This window comes from Ursus arctos, unplaced genomic scaffold (genome assembly GCF_023065955.2).
Source record: "Ursus arctos isolate Adak ecotype North America unplaced genomic scaffold, UrsArc2.0 scaffold_22, whole genome shotgun sequence".
Lineage (NCBI taxonomy): Eukaryota > Metazoa > Chordata > Mammalia > Carnivora > Ursidae > Ursus > Ursus arctos.
In genome coordinates, this window is record NW_026622897.1 from 2,709,216 (window position 1) to 2,729,005 (window position 19,790).

The following is a 19,790-nucleotide window of genomic DNA, read 5'->3' on the forward strand; positions in this document are numbered from 1 at the left end:
TTTGGAAGTGTTTATTGAAAGTAGAGCTTATCAGTTTCTTAGAAGTTTTGTAAGATGGGTCTTTGCAACCATTTGGGTCTACTAACCTTTTTTGCAAACAGACAAAGAAAAATTAATTTGTTTAATGTTTATGGATCCATTCAGCTTTTTATCTTATCATGTATTAAGTTAATTAATTTACCTTTTCTAGCAAATTTTCCATATATTTCCTGTGTTATGTATGATAGTCTCTATTTTTTTTCTGTATTTATGTTTATCTGTATTCATCATACCTTTTTATCTTGAGTATTTGTGCTAATTCTGTTTTTTCACATTCAGTCTTGGCTGAATGTCTGTGATTTCATTAATTTTTTTAAAGGGCCAGCGTTTGCTTCAGTGACCCGCTCAGTCCTTTGTTTCATTATGATTTCATTCACATGTTCTTTTTAATCTGTATTATTTTCTTACTTCTATTTATGTATTGGATTAGTATTTTTCTGACTTCTTAAGTTGAATGCTTAGTGCATATTTTTTCCTCCTGGTTTTTGTATGTGTGTATGTGTACACATAGTTCTATGTTTGGAGTGTGTGTGTGTGTGTGTGTTTCAATTTTGCGCTATATGCAGATGTGAGACAGTCTTTCTGTTATTGGGTTTCTGATAATACCACTCAGTAGTCAAAGAATGAGGCATCTGTGATGTGAATTTTTGTATCTTTGTGATGTGACTTATGTGTCTACATGGGCAGACCAAGTCCAGAAATAAAGCCATCATGAATCTTTGTCATGTTAACCCTTGAAATTCAACATTCAGTTAACCCCTACAATTCGGAATCCCTACAATTTTAGTCTCTTTGCTTTGGAGAAGCAACACAGCACAATGGTTAACAACTCAGATTCCAGAGAAAGTTCAGGGCGTTCACCTGCTAACTGTGACTTTGCACAGCTTATTTATGCTCCATAATATCTGTAAAACAGGGATGCTGGTCCTAATTACAGGGCTGTTGTGAGGCTTTAATTAGTTACTTATACACAAAAATCCATTTCATTGATCAAAAGCTTTACAGTAATCCTGACGTACAATTAATCCATATAAATTTTAACTATTATGTTTATATTTGACATCTAGAGCACCCTTCTGTTTTTTTAAAATTTAGTTCATCTATGTACTAAAATGTCCATCCAGCATTCTCTGTGGACAGAGAAGAAGTGATACATCTCCTTACATAGTAGTTCCAATGCCCATGTAGCCAAAGTTCCTCTACCAACATTCATCCTTCTAGAAGAGTAGACATTACCCCTTCCACTGCTGACACTCCCTGGCACTTTGCTGTGATTTATCTAATTACATTTGCGTGTCTGTACAAATATATTGAGTTTACACCATCTTGGACCAAAGCCCAACTTATTTTAGACAACAGCCAAGGTCTGGCTAAAGGATAAAATTTCCCTGAAATGTGGAAAGTGCAGACATCTGGGGAAGAAGTAGTTAACAAGAAAAATGTATAGCAGGAAGAAAGACACGTGGGATTAATTTGCTGAATTCATAGTTTACTGAAGGGGAAAAAAATGAGCTCAACCTATAATGTTGGTTAAGTAATAAATTAGAAAACTTCTTCTAGATCATTCTATAGATCCAGGGTTTGATAAGTATATGGATGAGGAGCTGACCAATTTACAGTTCTTGTCTCCAGATAGGTACCGCCTCCCATCACCCCACTGCTGTGTGCAAGTCATGGCCAGTTATGTTCCCCCCGTGAAGTGCACACACTCTGTGAGTCACAAAGTTGGAAAATCCAGCTCGCGTCTTCCACTTCATTTCCATTCAGGCACCATTTTAACTGAAATCCTATTCCTCATTAGAGGAAACAAAAGACACAGTTCATTTGTTTTCATTTTTATTGAGATACAAAAGGTCACATGAGTATGCTGTGCTAGCAAAGTGCTTTTCGAAGTCGGTCAAGAAGGACTGGACTGCCTGCGATGCCCTGAAGGAGAGAAAAAGAGCAGAATGTCAACATAGTCATCCCGGAAGGCCTCAGTCCGTCCCTTCTCATGGTTCCGTTTCCATCCTCTTCCAGATGCCTTCTGCCACTTCCTTTGGCTTATATTTGTGACCCTTGTAGTCTTCTTGCCCAAAAGTATTCCAGGTGATCTTTGCAAAATCTCAGTTACTCGATTATGTCATTTCTCTGTGCAAAAGCACTTGAAAGGTTCTCTCTGTCTCACTCGGGATAAAACATTTGAAACCTTTACCATGTGACCACCAAGGTCCACGTGACCAGGCTTCTCACCACTTTTCCGAATTTGTCTCTACCATTTTCCCCAATCTCATTCTCCTCCGGGCTCCCGCCTCTTTGCATTTCTGTAGACCCGTGAAGCCCATTTCTGCCTCAGGGTGTTTGTACATGCTCTTCCCTGAGCTGCAACACTTTTCCGCCACAGGAACCACAAGGTTCACCACCACCCCCCAGTCTGTCCATTCCTTGTTCTTACTTTACCATTTTATCACTTGAAGGAAACTCTGCCTGAATAATCTGTCTAGCTCGACAGCATCCACCCTTTCTGTCTCTTTAGCCTCCTTTATTTCTCTTAGCTCTTCTCCCTCTCTGACACCAGCTCTAGTTCCTTGTGTAGTTAGAGTCTGTCTCCCCTCGCTTGCGCATGGGCTTTATCAGAGCAAGGACTCCACTTATTTTGTTGCCTGGTATATTACAAGCATCTGGATCAGAACCTGGAACATAGCAGGTGCTTGATAAATACTAGTCCCATAAATAATTCAATCCCCAAATGTGGTTCTGTTGGACTAATCAGGCCTTAAAAGCTGTTATACTGAACTGGGCAAGTGTGCAGTGACTGTGTCAGAAACCAGGGGTAGGAGATGGCATGGGCACATATTGAAACTTCTGAGACAAACCTCACAGTAAAATAGAATTTAAATGATGTTTCCAAGAGGGAGACTCACAATTGCTTATCATGAAGAGTGTTGTAAAGCTACTGTGAGTAAAATAATTTTGGGTCTAACCTTGATGTACCCAATCTAAAATATTTTGACTAAAAATAATAATAATGATATTACTACTACATGTGAAGGTGGGTGCTCGAAGGGGTTTGTGAGCAGCGTGTGCAGGTGTGAGAGCACACTCGGAGTGTGAGGTCCACTCTGGGAGAGCGGTGTAGACCCAGAGTCTGCCTCTACACAGGGCAGCCTTCATCCTGTCTGGCGACGGTAGCTCAGAGTGGCGATGTGACGCATATGCACTCATAGGACCAAAGTCCGCTCTCTCCCTGCTCCTCTGTTTCCTCTGTTCTCGGGACCTGAGGCAGTGTGCGGGGACTCGGCATGTGGGAGAGGTGGGCAAGAGAGGGAATGAGAGAGATGAATATAAGTCATCATGGAAACATGAGGACATTGCTATTTTAATAATTGCTCCCCTGTGTCCTGCATAATTCATTACTTCCTGACCTGGTTGGGCTCAACTCACCGATGGATCGAGTGTGGAGGAGGAGGCAGGATCCGGATGCAGAGGAGTAGAGTCAAAATCAGCGACTAACCGCCAAACCACATCAACAGGGAGCATGGATGTGACCACCCAAGCGGTCAGCTGCCGTTTGGTCATTGGACCTCACCACCGAGATTACTCTCCCGTTTACTTCACCTGCCAGCAACTCTTGACACTTACTATTTTCAGTTGCCAGGGAAGAGATAGAAAGGTTTTGTCATGGACATTCGTTCAATGGTGGGCATCTGGGCCTTGACATTTGGTTTTTCAAAAGCTTGTTGTACCTGAAAACAAAAACAGGGGCTGGATGAGACATGCCTCTTATGAATTCTCAGAAGAGATTTTCCACCATGAGCCAGGAAATTCTGGGAATTCAGGGTGCTCCTAGAGTTGATGGGCCAGCCCCATGGACACTCAGACTCTTTGCCACTGCTGCCCTGCTTCTTAAAAGTGACACCCCATGTCAGAAGATGCTCTTTATCTCAAATATTTTATGCCTAATCCAAGCCCTTTCAAACTCCATTTCCTGTTTTCTATTTCTGATCTGATAATCAATTTTCCCCTGGAATGTGTTCATGAGAACTGGATCTTGAGAATTCTCTACTTTCTACATCCACGAGGGCTAACTCCTCAATTCAATGAGACTCAAATCTCAGGATTTTGTTCTTAAGTCCAGAACACTGGCCAACTTTCACATCTCCGCCACCAAGCTGACCTGAAGTCTTTTGCCACAGGCTGATCAATGAGATCCTACTTAACCTGGATCGATTATTTCTAGTCTTTTCCTGGAAATGCCCTTCTAAGTGCAATGTCTAAATCCTACTCATCCAAAGGACTTAACTTGTTAAGTTCCTATTCAGAGACCCCCAACTCATGTCATGCTGCTGTCTTCTCCAATTTACTAGTGGTATAGCCTTCTTCTTCCAGAAGAGTACAGCTGTTCTCTGTGTTTTTGAATGAAAACACAACCACACTTTTCCATGTCCTTAATACCAATCCCTTGCTCCCTAAAAGGTGGGGGGACAACTATTGATTTTTTCATGCATTTATTCATTCAATGAATATTAATTCCTGTGTGCCTGAATGTTGAGACATTTAGCAAATGCCTGCCTCCTCACATGTGAGTGAGTAAATCCAGGTAAAAAACGAACCTATAAATACATACACTGAGTACATGGAGGGGAGAGCCACAGAGGAAAGTAAACAGGGAAAGAGGGGTGACTAAGGAGTATTCAGAGCTGGGGAAGCAGCATCAGGTCTCCCTTTCTGGACCACTCCATTCACAGACCGTCGTCTCCTATCTTATCGTTCACATGTCCTCGGTCTTTTCCTTCACAGATCCCATCACAACCTGTAACTACACATTAGTTTGTTGGCCTGCTTGTTCAGTGACCGTGTGTCTCACAAGCATGTACCTGCTACAGAACCTTAGGTCACACGTGTCTCATTCACCCCTTTGTCACCAGGATAGAGCCCACAAGTACGCCACCCAGTCCATGTTTATTTAATAAAGTAAACAATGAAAATTAATGCAAATATCTCCCATTCTTTGAAATTTAAGAACTTACACCCCATGACACAGTAGCTTATATTTTATATTATTTTTTTATATTTTGATCTTCTGCTACAGTACATTGACTTTTTTTTTTTTTCCTAAATCAGGTTTTAACACCTAGATGACAGGAACCAGGTCGCATTCCACTTGTGTTTGCCTGACCAGTTCTGCCATTGTCATCTGGCAAAGCCTTCCTGAACAAACAAATGACTAGAAGAGGAAACACAAGCTTACCTTCTGAAATACTTCTACTAGGTGACAGCACCAAGAATATTTTTGGAAGCATGCGATGAGTTGTGCAATGAAGAGAGACCCCTTTGTGACGTGTCTCCAGGATACGTTATCTATGAAGACAGGAAGTGGTGAGTCTTGGGCTGTGGCCTTCACTCTTACTTTGTTTACAGTTTTTTCTAAAGCACAGCTTGGTAGTTATCTCGAGGTGTGTAGGAGAAGCAGCTAGAATCCTACATTAACTCATTTTCCACCGACAGGAAGCAAACTAACAAACAAACATAAAACTAGCAGAGGCTGAACTAACAGGGCAGCTCACCAGAACTGCGGCACAGCGGTCACGTCATATTCTTAGGACTGACTTTTAACTATGTGCCCTATGTTCATGCACTCGGCTTTCAAAAGAGGCTTGAGAGATAACTGGAATTATCCCATTTTACAGAAGAAAGAATAGAAGCTCAGAAGGATTCAAGAATGTCACCACATTTACACAGGTGGCCATTTACAGATTACATACCATGCTCTCCTTCGCAATATAATAAACAAAATAGATAAACAGATGCAAAGGAAACTTCGGAGGGGATGGTTATGTTTATGGCATGGATTGTGGTGATAGTTTCACATATATATACTTATCTCCAAACTCATTAAGTCCTATACAGTAAATATGATTGGCATATGTCAATCATATTTCAAAAAGTGGTTTTAAAAAGACCGAAAATAAAAATTTGCAAATTAGGAACACCCAAATGTAAGTCTTCTTCAGATGTTAAGTAGAGGTCAAGACCTAAACACCGCCCTACTGTTAGTAGGCCAAATAAGCCCCAAGGTATCATATTCTACTTCTTATAAAGGGGCATCCAAGTGGTGCTGGGGCGTGTGGTGGCACCATCCAGACAGCATCGGATGGGGAGTCTGGAGCAAAAGGCTTGTACTTGGTCATCTGAGAAAGGGTGGCCAGTCCCAGGATCCATAAAAACTCTTCTCAAAATGTTGAATGGATTTAGTAGAAAAATGAATCAATCATTTATTTTAAAATGGTATATGGTAAAAGGAGTTCCTTGCATTAGGTGGTTTTAATGTTTGGTGCACCTTTGACTGTAAAGCGCAATGCTTATAATAAAAGCACAATCTTAGAAGGTAAGGGGAAAACAGAATCTTCATCTCCATAGAACAGATGAGACAAGATTTAAAATATATCGACAACACTTAAAACTTGCTTCCGCTCATTGCTGCACAGAGACTATGTTGATTTTCTAGAATCATTCAGAGGTGGCCTCAGGCCCACAAATCCCTGTGTGCACTGGAAAGACACATACGTGGAGTTGAGGAGCAGAAAGCAACGAAGTCCTTCTCCACGTGGACCTTGTAGACGACGTCACTCTCCAGGAGCAGAGGTTGATGTGAAAAGCTGTCAGTCGAGGCTGCTGGAGAGTCACTGACCCACAGTTCCCCAAGATTTTCTGTGGAGACATCAACTTTCTACACACTGCGTGCCTCTCAGGATGACTAGAGCAATTGCCCACCTCTTTGTTTTTAAGTAGTTATTCCAGCCAGTTAGCACGTGCGCACACACACACACACACACACACACAGAGCGCTCTGCCTTCCTCTGGGGTCCTTCAGCAATGTGCCAAGTAATGCTGACAGCATCACAGAACTAGAAGAACCCATTTGCTAAGAAGAGATTAGAGGTTAAAGCCTTATTTGCATAATTTCAGAGAGCGTAGTTACATTTTTTAGCTAAATTATGTTTATTTCCTTTTTCCCCCAAACATTGCTCCACAAAGCTAAAGGACAATTGGAAGTCAGAAAAAAAGAAGTTTCTTTTGACTGCTGTCCCAAGTTCCCTCACCTTCCTACTCCTTTCCCTTTCAGTATGCCTGAGGAAGAAAGGGTGCTGCTATTGCATCATATGCTCTCGTTCAAAGGAAATTGTTCTCAAGCCAGAGATTGTCAAAATGGCTGTAAAATGTTGAGGAAAGCCCTCATTAAAATTATTTTGTTCCAGGATTCGAATATTTGTGTTTAACTGTGATTTAGGAATTCTGGTGGTCTTCTTCACCACGTCCCCTGGATTAAGTTGCACAGAAATTTGATGGCTGATGGGACAAATGCTCATGATACTAGCCCCCTGGGGGGAGTTTCCTGCTAGTTCAGTCTAGTTTGTTTGCACCCAATGGGGTCTAAGTTCGTCTCCTCTAGAAACAAAGCACACATCACAGTTCTCTGCAGACACCTTCATGACCGTTGGGGTTTCCATCTCAGAACTCACCACCTCTGCAGGCCTGGATGATGATGACCTTGGGTTTGTCCCTGAGTTTGAAGCAGTTGCGGTTGTTGAAGATCTGGAAGACGGTGTCATAAGGTAGCACATCTGGATTTTCCGGGCTGAACGTAGTCCCACAGATTCCACTCAAGATGCCGTGAGACATGAGCACCAGGAACGTGCTGTCTGAGGACTCGTGCTCTGGGCGGGCGGCGAATGCCCGCAGCGCTGACTCCATGTCCTGAAAAAAACCACCAGATCTTACTTTGATAGGAGAAACATTTCAGTTGGTCTTACCTCCTGCTTATCAGGAGCAGCAGTGTAAGAAATGTCCAGAATGCTCCACTCGCTATCCCTTCATGCACTGCTTGCTTGAGGATGGCTGTCTGATGTTTCTCTCTATAATGGAGCAGTGGGTAGAACTTTCCACTCCTGATGACAATATATAAACTGTCCTCTTGCTACATTTTACAGTCACTTTTTGTCACTTACATACTTTTTTCTTTCCATCTCTGTCTTTCCTCTCATTACTTGATAAGAGCCTTGTGTCATAAATGCATCCTTCCAGCTCCCTTGTCAAACCCTTCCCACTGTGCTTAGAATAAAATCAAACTTCTGGTGTACAGTTACTCCTCTCCCACCCTGCCTCATGTTCCCCGGGCTCTGGCCACCTGGTCTTTCTGTGTGGCTCCTGTGTGGCTTCCATTCTGACTCGGAATGCAGTTCATCCACAGCTGTCCAGAGCTGTGTGGTTCCCCGTACTCATGTGTCCGCTCCTGGATTCACTCCCCAAAGATCCCATCTAACATCATGTTTGCTGGGATCCCCACTCACCAGTGTGCTCTCATGTTTCCTTTTTCTTTTTTCTTTTCACTTACTTTTAACTTTCTTTTCACTTTACAGAGACACACCAAATCTGTGAAATTTTCTGTTTTGCTTACAGTACGATTATCTCACACCAAGCGAGCCTAGAGCACTGCAGCTGGGAGCTCCTGTCTCATTTACAGACCTGTGCCCAGTGCCAGGAAGAGCCCCTGGAACACAGCTGGAACTTCGTGCTTATATGGTGAGTACTGTCCTATGAAGTATACATCACTCTAGGATTCTCTGGGCTATTGGGGCTGAGTCCTAATCATCCTACTTTGGAACTAAGGATTGTCTGGATACACTTGCCAATCACTCTGTGCAGTTATGGAACTGAGGATACTTAGAGCTCAAAAAAGACAGATTTTCTGTTTCCTACTTTTATGTTTTAAACACACACACACACACACACACACACACACACACACACAAATTCGGCCTAAGGATGTCAAAGTATTTGCCTAATATGCTAAAGCTAACATGTTCATAGTAGGATGCGTGTTGAATATATACATGTTTGGGGCAGGTGCGGGACCCCTACCTTAGCAGTGAGTTTCTGTTTCACATCCACACTGTAGCCAAGGCCCTCCAGCAGATTCTTCATCCCTGTAATGTCAAGTTCAGCCCCATTCCTGGGAGGAAGATGATCAAATTCTATATTGCATATGATGAGAGCGAGACGAGTACGATCCTGTCTCTCCTTTATTGGGTAGATCTGCAGGAAATGGATATACAGTGAGTTTGATTTGCCTAAATCTCCTTTGAAACCCTCATCCACCGATCACTGTTACAGCTAAGGGCTCTGTTAGCTGCCCTTCCCCCGTCCGAAGACACTGCCCTCCTATCTCTTTGTAATGGATTGAGTTAGTAGTAGCAAGAGGTGCAAATTGGAAGTAAGTTATCTTTTAAGAGCCCGGAAGAGGACCAAGGATATAGCTGGGATGGTTACTCAAGAATCTTCAGGAGACTAGAATACTTCCTGCCCTCTCCTCTTCTCTCTTCTCTACCTAGTCAAGTCTTTCTTAGCATTCAAGATTTAGATCCAATTTTGTGGAAGCCAGGAGACACTTGCCACTGGCTCCAGCTAAAAATGAATACACCAATGGTCCTTTTCCTTTGGTGACATTATTATTTTGGTAGTTTTTCTTGAAAACACGTCAACATGCAACGCTATACAGACTTTAATTATATTTTAAGAAATGCTTTATGTCTAGGCTTTTCAACTAGAATGCAAACAACTATTACTCAGCCATATTCTTTTATAAATATTTCACTTCTGTAACTACAGCTAAAATTGTCATGAATCACAAATGGATTCGAGAACAAATAAATGAACAAGATGAGAGATCTGTATTCTATCATGGGATTGAAAGAGAATTGGAGTCTATGTGAGGCCCACATGATTTCCTCCTTGCTCAGAGCATGTGTGGATAAGATTACCACTGTCCCCACTCCCCAACTCTGCAATCAGTGTTTTAGGAAATCGTGTCGTTAGTGAAAACAGTTGTTTCTCTTTTATTCTCAATGTCATGGACCGAGCACAGCACCTCTCCAGCCTTCTCTGTATACAGTTTCACGAATTCTTCATGAGGACAAAGCTTGAGAGTATCTGTAGATTCTTCTGGCTCAGGTGGCCCAGGCACGATGTCCTCGAAAGCTGCAGGACACATCACGGATCATAAATTAGGATATCTGCCTTTGTGACCCAATTTTCACCTAAGAATGCTGACAGAGAAGGGAAATCATGGGAAGAAGATCTTTCAACATGTAGGGCTTATGATTGTGTCTAACCTCTCCTGTGAGGAAATGTATTTTGAGTAGGAAAGAACAGGAAGATTGTTAGTAGAGGAAGCAGATCCACCTGAAAATTCAAGTGTAGGTTTCTGATAATTCTGAAGAAAACACCTTCATGATTTGGGGTCATGTTAAGCCTTTCCATATTCAGCAAAAACCGTTTTACTCTCGAGTCCTCCCTCATCCATCCTTCTATTGTCTCTGAGCAAGAACATCCTGGCTAACATTTATTGGAGTGTTGTCCCTTAGAAATGAAATTGAGCCACATGTGCTATTCAAAATTTTGTAACGTCCATGGTAAGAAACAGATGAAATTAATTAATATGGGTAATATATTTTAACATGATATATGCAAAATCGCATCCTGTCAACATGTGCTACTGGCCACTACTCCAGCCCTGAGTAGCCAAGTGTGGCTGGTAGCTCTCCTGTCGGACGGTGTACCATCCTGAGTCCACTCCCACCTCAGGCGGCGCATACAGACACCCACGCACACACGCAACAGAATCTCCAACGTGCACACTCTGGACCTTCACAGAGGAGACGGGCTGTGGTGTCTCCTCACCGAGCTGTGAAGTCAGCGACTTAAAGGAGAAACGCTATCTAGTAACCAGCCCTGCCTCCAGGGTCGACCAGATGGTTGTCTGTCAGGGATCCTAACATGCTCTGGGTGTCCTTGTCCCCAACGTGTGAACCAGCTAGCATGCAGTTTTCAACCTGTGTTTCCAGTGTGAGAACAATACCTCTTCCCACGTAGAGAAGTTTCTCTCTGACTCATCCTGACCTAATCCCTAGAGAAATGTAGGACTATCCGACCCTGCTTGGCCTCACTTAACTGAGATTGTGTAAGAAGCTTGGAAAGTCCTGAGCCCGCCCTTGGAGAAATGAGGAAGAGGAATTCATCAACAGAATTTAGCAGTTTGCCAAGAGCTAATGTAACAAGGATTTTGTCCATGAAAGGAATAAACCCTTGTGTTCAGTGAGGCGAGCCAACCAAGAACTCCTCTGATTTTCTTTTATTTAAATGACAAAAGCAACATTATCCTATATAAAATTTTCAGTTTTTATATTTTATACTTTTTTTTCCTATTTCACTCATTTTTTTCCATTAGTTTTTAAATAACATTTTTGTGATAAATGTCTTTCTAAACCGAATGCTAAAAACCTGACTCTGGAGATGCACCAGATTGTAAATCTTTAAGGAAACCAGGCTTCCTGAACATTTCTTAAACAGAGACACTTGCTCTCCCTTTGTATTCCAGAAGATTCCACCCCTGTGTGGATGTCCAGGGTCCTGGGCTAGTCTCTGGTCAGAGGGTATGTTTTCCCAGCAAAAGCTTCCTCTGTTTCCAGGCTGTGTCCAGGTTTGGTGACTATCCTAATTACCGAGCATCAACTCCTAATGACCATCTTGTATCTGTGTACAGATACCGTGTTCGCAGATAAAATTGGGAATGAGATAGGGTTTCTACCTCACATTTAACAGTAAAGTTAGCATGAAAATGAATCCTTTTGTTACAACATAATAAATATTGTAGTGCAGCCTGCTGCCCAAAAGGGGTTCCGCTCACGTGGCAGCACACAGAAAGAAACGAGCGAAGGCGGAGTTTAGATAAAAATTTTAACGTCGGTCTTATCTGTTACTTAATGACATGCTCAAGAAACCCCTTAAACTGATACAAAAAGGAAGAGACCGGTCCAAGGTAAGACAAAGCCACCTACCCGCCAAGGGAGATGTAGTTATCCTCAGTAGTTATTCCTCAGACTAACAGTGCTCGTTGCAGGGTATGTGCATATATGAGTTTGTTAAATGAAATAAATCAGAATGATATCCGTGTCCAGAGGCCTGGCCAAGGTCCCTCTGTACACCAGTAGCCCAGCTCACCCAACTTCCTGGCCTGTGGGTGCCCTGGGATTCCTCCAGAGGCCCCGGGTGCAGAGAGCGCCCAGGGAGCCACTGGGCACGTGGTGAGCGGACCCCAACCTGACTCCTGCCTGCCCCACACTCTGCCCGTGGCCTGACGTTGTCTCTGCTTGATGCTCATCGTGACTCCTGGGGGCTTCACATTATTCTGAGGCTCCCATGACTTCAGTTTCGATTCTCATTTGCTGAATGATCTTTGCTTTTTTTTTTATCCAAATTGTTTCCGTTCCATCTCAGATTTCAGAGAAAGTAATAAACCTGCATAAGGACCAACTCACATATTAATAAGAACACAGCTGAGGCTACCATACTGGAGATCTGTCAGACTAGCACGTGTCTCCTGCTGGACAGAACATCCCTCCTCCGTGAGGGACTTGCTGAAAAAGCATATTTGCTGTAGTGAGATCTCTATAGTTTCTATTGCCTTTTGTTTATTATTGCTTATTATTATTGTTATTATTGATCAACGCTGATATTTCAGGTCTGGGATTTGAGCTTCAGCTCTGTATGAATCAAGTCTGTCACTGGTGAACTTGGGCAAGAGGCTATTTAGGCTCTAGTAATATTTATAATTCAATCTAGGTCAGAAGTCTTAACGTGTTTTAATAGATTGGACACTTTACAGGAGTTCTCCTGATCATATTTTGTAACGTACAGAAATGATGAAGCACTAGAAGGGTCTAAATATCAGAAGCGAAGTAATACTTATGAGAACTGGTATTTCCTGCCAGCCCGTTGTTCGTCTGTCGTATTCATCCTATGTTTCTGACGTGCCCGCCCTTGGTCCGCGCTTGCTGAGAGCTACTATTCCCTCGTGAAAAAACACTTGTACTCTGGGTGAAGAAACTTGATGGACTATCATCCCGTTTAATGAGATAGAAAGGGATTAGAAGCAGAGCAGCTCCGATGGGGGGAATCACGTGTTTAACACTATAGATGTTAGTTTTGTGAAGTCAGTGGAGTCTTGGGGCAGAAATGTTGAATGTGCAGCTAGAGCTAAGTGTGTCTGGAGCTCAGAGAAGAATTCTGGGTAAGAGCTACTGTCTTTGGAGTTGTCAGCCTGTGCCTGCCACGATGTCCCTAGCCTGTGAAGAAGTTACCAAAATTGTCACCATTTCACAGATGCTGAGACATCAGCCCAGGGAGGTTAAGGAGCGGGAATGAAATCACGGAGTGTCTACAGTGACAGAACCTGGGCTCACATGCAGGTATCCTTTACTACACAGCGTCCACAGTCAGCTCTTTCTATGAGCCAAGGACTTGGCTTCATAGCTCATTGGAAAGTGAATCCCTCCCACAAAAGGCAAGGTGGCCTCTCAGAGGATGATGACCGGTTTAGTAAAAACTATGCGTTAGTAATGGAAGGATGGTGGGATCATGGAGGATCCCGGAGGGGCCTTGGAGTTAAGTAGATTCTGGAAAATTTCAGACACCCATTGTTAAGTTTACCTTTTACACTTGTGGAATATTTGTCCGTATTAATGAAAGTTTGGACAAGGGCTTGACCTGCCTCCCGCCGTTTCTGCCGCACAGAGTTCAGAAAGACCCGGGGCTTGTCTTCAGGTTTCGCATCGTAAAACTTTTTCTTTTCTCCTTCCTCCAATTTCAGAACATCTTTTTCCAACAAGCCATGCAAAACACCAGTAATGAGTTCTTTTCCCACAGTTTCCAAAATCTTAAATGGGTTTTTGTCATGTTTGTCTTCTGTCAGAAATACAAACACTCCTTCAACTACAGGCACAACTTAAAGAGTTTTGCCCTGTCTCTAGAAAGTTCCCCATTATGGGACATACCTCTGAAACTGCCTTCCCACTATTTCGCCATCTGCCCCATAAAGTACGTCCTCTTTCGTCATATCCATAGAGTTCTCTGGGCCCGTCAAATTCACACTGGGCTGTGTTTAATGATGTGTCCCCAGTGAAGATTTTTGGGCCGAGCTTCTCATCTTTCTTCTGTGACACTGGGCCTGATGCTAACTTCCTGGCCATCTACTGCTTTCACATCTTTCTTTCTCACGGTGCTGACGACCCATTTGTAGTACATGCTCCAGGGAGAGGCCAGGCTATGCCTAGAACTGTAAATTTTTCCCACTAGACTGTAGGATCTTTTCCTTCTGTATTGAATTTCCTTGGTAAAAACATGATGTCTTTGAATCCGTATCTCTGTTCCCACTTCTCATTCCCACATCTTTGTGCTTAAAATACTTACAAACACTTACTTACATGTTTGCTGAATGCATAAATTAATGAATAAATGAATGAATGCACCCAGAGCCCTGATATTTTAAGATCTTATATCAATAAGAATTCTTAACTGAAAATCATCTAATGACTAATCTTTCTGTATTGTAGATTAACCTGACACCAGGTTAATTTACTACTATCTGGGACCACCTTAGCTGATACAATTGTGTGTACTGTCATTTCCATCTCAAAATTCTTGGCTAGCTTTAATTTGATGGTGGAAATTCTTAAATACCTATTATTTCATATTTTGTGTATCTTTATAAGATCATAAGAGCAGGAACCTTGTTTGTCCTGTTCATTCCTCTCTAAACAGTCCATAGAGCAAGAGCTATAAGACAGTTGGCATGTGTCAAATATTTTTCTCATGGCCTAGCATACTAGCAATTTTGATGAAATTATTCAGTGAAATAGTATTTTAACAAACATTTATTGCATGCACACTGAGTCAACTACTGTGATGGGATCTTACCCACAAATAAGTCAGATGTGTCTAATTTCCTCATAAAGTTTAAAGTCTAATAGGGGAAAGGGATAGATTTATTTCTTTAATGATAAGAAAAAAATAGTAAGAGCTATGGCTGAAGAACCATAGGCCACTATAAGAATTAGGATTCTGAAATATAGTAGTGGAAACAGAAGTGGAGAGCAGGAGCTGGATTTGAGAGAGGAATCAATAACCTTGGCCACTGCTTGAATGTTGGAAGTGAGGAAAAGGAAAATCCAAGATAATTCAGGTTTCTGGTTGGAATAACTGGGTGATAGTGGTGCCCTTAACCAGGACAGGGGAAACTGGAAGAGAAGCAAGGTAGGGGAAGGGTGGCGGGCTCAGCTCCCTGAGGGAGACGTGAGTGCCTATGTTCAGTCGGCACTAGCATAGTCGAGTGGGTCGTCAGGTGTGGGACACAGATTTAGATTTGTGAGTATGAACATGATGGTAGAGCTGCAGGGCTGGCTCTGCTCAAGCACAGAGACTAAGAAGAGAGAAAGGCATAGGCTCAGTCCATGAGAGTATCCCATCACCCTCTCACCCTGGGGTCATCCCGTGGACCTTGAGTTAATGTCAAGAGAGATGAGGTTCAAAAATGCTCTTGCTTGGAAAATACCATTACCTGGTGAAGGAAGAGTTGCTGCTGGAGAGTCTGAGTTAAGCTGACTTCTAAATGGTGTACCTGAGGAAAGATTCAGGACATTAATATAGTCACTGACCATCTCCGAAGGATCTCGCCCAGCGTGTTGGACACTCCTTAGGGAACACACCTTCTGCAGGCCTGTTCAGAATGCAGCTAGATTAGAACCACACCCGGCACTAAGAAGCCAAGGCCACTAGGCTGGCTGACTGAATGTTCCCCCTGGAGGCAGAACAAAGGAGTGTCTGGGAGGGACTCTCCATTTCTGCTCTCTAAGATGAGGGGGGATTGAGTGAGCATCAGCTGTAGAATCAAGAGGTCTCTTCATTCTCCTGTTTCAAGGTGGCTTCTGGGATGACTGCTGCTGCCTGACAGGTGTATGCCATGTCGAGTGTCTAACTCAGAGCTGGCCTGGACTTTGGAGAAAACGAAAAAGAACAGGCATGTGCACGTGGACACTTAGCTTTGCTAAGATTTATCACAGCGGGAAATGAGGATGAGGTGACCCCCGGGCTGACCCGCAGTCAGTGTTAGGTCAGTTTCCCAAGTGTCAGCGAACAGGAGGTGGTCGAGCCAGCACACACCTGCAGACTGTCTTCATTAGCATCTGTGGGCTCCCCGTCAGTACGCCACCCCTTCGGCCCACAGAGGCCACCGTCTAAGGGCTCATGTGCCAGGATCCCTGACCATCACCTCTGTAATCTGCATCCATCCCACTAGGGGCAGAAGCTGTACTCAGAGGAGGAAAACAGTGGGAAGGGGCAGTTACAGTGTTTGGCTGCATAAAATCCCTCAAACCTATTAATAGATCCTCTTGGGTCACTTTTATGATTGTTGATTTTAAGGACAAGAATTGAATTTAAACTTGTTTAAGGTTTTATGAGGATCTCGGTATGACAACACCCACCCGAGAAACTCATTTCGGAAACTTTCAGAATTGGCATAAGCTAACAAATGAGAAATACTCCCCAATCTTTATTTTATAGTACTGATTGAGGACAGAATTTCTGTAGACAAAATAAGGTCCATTTCCCTGCTCTGAATTCAGGAACGTTCTCTGGAAGAGCCCTTTTTATGGCAATAGGAAGTAGGTCTTCTTATGACCAAGAACCTTCTTTTAGAAAGATCTCTCCCATTAAAGTGCATCCAAATAGTATATCTCATTGTCATATTCTATGAACCTACAAAAATTGGCTGATGGATGAGGGAGAGACAAAGCCATGACGATCCTGACTGGGGAGGCATCATGTGACGACTGGAGAGGCCAACTCCAGGCGTAGAGTGTCCCTTGGGTTGGACAAGTGCCTCCAGGGCTGTGCAGGGAGAGGAACAGGGCCAGGATGAGCTCTCTGGCTATTGTAAAAGTATTCTAGACCCTTACCATTATTTATTGGTTATCTTTAATTTGGGGGAATCTATTAAATGAAAAAGTTACCGAAAGAAAAACGAGAAATTCATTATCCATCAGTGGATGCTTGCCATGTCACTTGGCACGCATAAGCTTTGACCAATTCCCAGGAAAAAAGGCTTCTTGTGTTCAAAGAACATCTTCTCTTTCTAAATGGCTTTGGCAAGTGCCAAAGAGACCAGGGCTGGACTCCACTGGACCTCCTGTCTTTGCTGTGTGGAGGGACTAAGTGACCACGGAAGGGGCCATTCAGATGTCTATGCATGGTCTTGGGCTCTCAGAAGGACCGGAGGTATAAGGGCTGGGCCTCAATAGAATGGTCCACAGCCCAGAACCACGCTGGGGGACAGTCTTACTCAAAAGAAAATGGGAGGGGGTAACTAGAAAGAAGAGTCCACTTAAAATCCTTACTTTTCTGTAAGCACTGAATTTATTCTGAGTGTTCCACCATCCCTGAAATATATTTTGTTCCTCCTGGAGAGCCAAATTTTGGAGACATGTTATAAAAAGTATCTGAATCTTTATATCAGATGACTACATAAGTTCCCAGGGAGCCCTGGGCTTTAATGAGAGAGAGTGAGAGAGAGAGAGAGATGGACAGTGAGAGAGAGAGACTGAGTCAGTGCTTTGCCAGGATGACTGGAGAATGTGGCATGAAGCTTTTCAGACTGTCCCCATGAATTTCTACAAAGGAGCTACTGCATACTCAGGTTGGGAAACGAGCTCCAATCAAAGGAAGGCTCCGGGGGTCAAAGGACCAAAAAGGAAGAAGCAGGAGGCTTGCGGTAGACCTACTGATGCAGAAATGGGGCCCTACAGCAAGGAACCGGGAAGTTGTCTGCAAACAGACCTGATCAAGGAAGAAATCAAACGTTGGCACAAGGACACGGGACCTCTGTGCACCTCAGTGTGAGGCATTGACCCTTACCTGAGGAGAGCCCCATCTTCTCTGCAAGGAAGGAGTCCTCATCACAAATATAACAAATAAAAATCTGGCATGCCTGGGACCCTTTCCGTAGGACAGAGTCGATCAGAGCCCGGGCTTTATCCATCACTGTAGCGTTTTCATACCGCACTTTCTCCATCTCCTCCTGGTTCAGCACCCTTTTCTCCAAGAGCTCATCCAGCAAGCCATTGAGGGTCCCCGTGTTCACCGAGCTGACAAACAGCTTCCGCTTGTCCCTCAGGGTCTGGTCTGCGTGAAGCACAAGGATTCCTCAACTCATGAAAACAGTCTCATTTCCTTTCAGGTCAGCACCAAGGAGTAGCCTGCTTTAGATCTGAGAGGAAAGACACCCCTCCCCATGCAGCGCAGGAGCCTGAAGACCCCCGTGTCTCTCAGTGCGCCCTCAGCACTGACCCTGGGCGCTCACTGAGCAGCCTGAGGACCGAGGTGCTCTCCTGCCTTTTGCATCGGAAAACCCGGGCTCTTCCCCCCATGCCCCACATGTCCTCAACTCCGCATAAGAAAATAATGAACAGCGATGTCCCGTCTCCTTCCCCGGGACACTTCTGCACCCTCTGTCACACAGGGCCGGTAACATTCAGCTAGGACCGCAGAGCAGCCCCAGCATGCCAGCAAAGCCCCAGTTCCCTCCTGGCCTTGCCTTTCTTCAGGCTGCGGGGAGTCTCCCGGGCCCTCCTTTTGCCCTCCCGCCTGCTCCCCGGCGGCCCCCATGCTCCGTTGTGCCCACCTGGACAGTCACAGAACTAAAGACCAGCCAGGACTGTTTTCCCCCAGATAGGCCCTTAGTCGGAAACTCACCAGCCATGGCTTTTCTCTCTCAGCCTCGATGTACAGTCTGAAACTGAAAGCATAGCACCTTCCTTTTCAGCAGGGCGTGTAGCTTATTGAGAAATACCCAGTGCCCATGCACAGACATCCTGTTTTGCTCTCCGCACTCCCTGCCCGCCCCCACAAGAAGTAGTCAGTTCCCCGAAACCCAGCCTGCATCGAGGAGCCTATCTTTGGGGAATTTCTTTCACCGGCAGTTGGATGAGGTCAGGGAAGGAAGGGAGTGGTGCTTGTGCAAGTGCGCGCAGAGTTTGACTTGCACAATGCTGACTCTCCCATTCGTTAGGAAGTGTGATCTGGAAAAGTCACTCCTACTTTGGCATTTTAGCCCATCCAGGCTGTTAACACGAAATACCATAGCCAGATGCTTCTGAAGGAGGGGGGTTGATTTCTCAGGGCTCTGGAGGCTGGAAGTCCTCGATCAGGGGCCAGCAGAGCAGGGCTGTATGTGCACCACTCGGGGTCTGCTGACTGCTCACCCACCCTGTCCTGTCTGGAGCCTCTCTTATAAGGGCTCTGACTTCATGACCTCATCAGCTTCCAAAGACCTCCCCTCCTACTACCGTCACCCCAGGCATCAGGTTTTTGGCACACGGCTTTTGGGGGGGGACACAGACATTCAGTCTGAAGCATTTGGACAAGCTGAGCGCCTGCGTCCTGTGCCCCATCCCGCAGCTCTGGGCGGCGTTCCTGTGAAGCCGTGTTGCTTTTAGGAATGGAAACAGTTGGCACCGGGATCAAAGATTTCTTTCTATTTGCTCTCCTGTGGCAGATGGCTCTGTTTTTAGGGACACCATAGAGACTAACAGTCGGGCTCCGCACTGAGAATATCTGACCTACCAGTTTAATCATTCCTTCCTTATGTTGTTTTATTATCTTAAGAAAGTGAGGACCCAGAGTTATTAAAATATCCTCTGTGGGGGGGGGGTGCTCCTGTGTGAGATAGGTGAATTACATCATCACAGCTGTAGTACCGTTGCTCTAAAACGCTATGGAATTAAAAACAAGCTTGCCTACTGACGTGTGAGTCGCTCGTTTGGCTTCCTGTATTCCAGGCTAAGTGTTCGATTTCTATTAATTAGAATAAAATTCACTGT

General features: G+C 44.1%; 1 protein-coding gene and 1 long non-coding RNA gene across 7 annotated transcripts in view; one reads left to right on the plus strand and one right to left on the minus strand.

Moving 5' to 3' along the window:
- Positions 1-19,790, plus strand: part of LOC125282525 (uncharacterized) — a 169,727-nt gene that overhangs the window by 12,528 nt on the left and 137,409 nt on the right. Inside the window, exons 2-3 of the long non-coding RNA XR_007189636.2 lie at positions 5,143-5,397; positions 8,479-8,601. This is a non-coding gene — a long non-coding RNA (uncharacterized LOC125282525). The remainder of the gene's footprint in view (positions 1-5,142; positions 5,398-8,478; positions 8,602-19,790) is intronic.
- Positions 1,863-18,968, minus strand: LOC113260124 (caspase-1-like). 6 transcript variants are annotated; one of them, XR_006410270.3, is made up of 11 exons: positions 18,664-18,925; positions 17,827-18,093; positions 15,473-15,532; positions 13,567-13,821; positions 9,947-10,056; positions 8,941-9,114; positions 7,542-7,776; positions 6,586-6,729; positions 5,270-5,379; positions 3,463-3,764; positions 1,863-1,965 (listed from the first exon to the last, which is right to left on the minus strand). XR_006410270.3 is itself a non-coding variant. In XM_044386704.3 (11 exons), the coding sequence occupies exons 1-10, from the start codon at positions 18,668-18,670 to the stop codon at positions 3,666-3,668; spliced, it is 1,461 nt and encodes a 486-aa protein (XP_044242639.1). In that variant the 5' UTR covers positions 18,671-18,924; the 3' UTR covers positions 1,863-1,965; positions 3,661-3,665. The 6 variants fall into 6 exon arrangements, 4 of the variants coding, with proteins under 4 accessions (XP_044242639.1, XP_026361660.1, XP_026361661.1 ...); XM_044386704.3 differs by having other exon boundaries at positions 3,661-3,764; positions 18,664-18,924; XM_026505875.4 differs by having other exon boundaries at positions 3,661-3,764; positions 13,567-13,731; positions 18,664-18,923.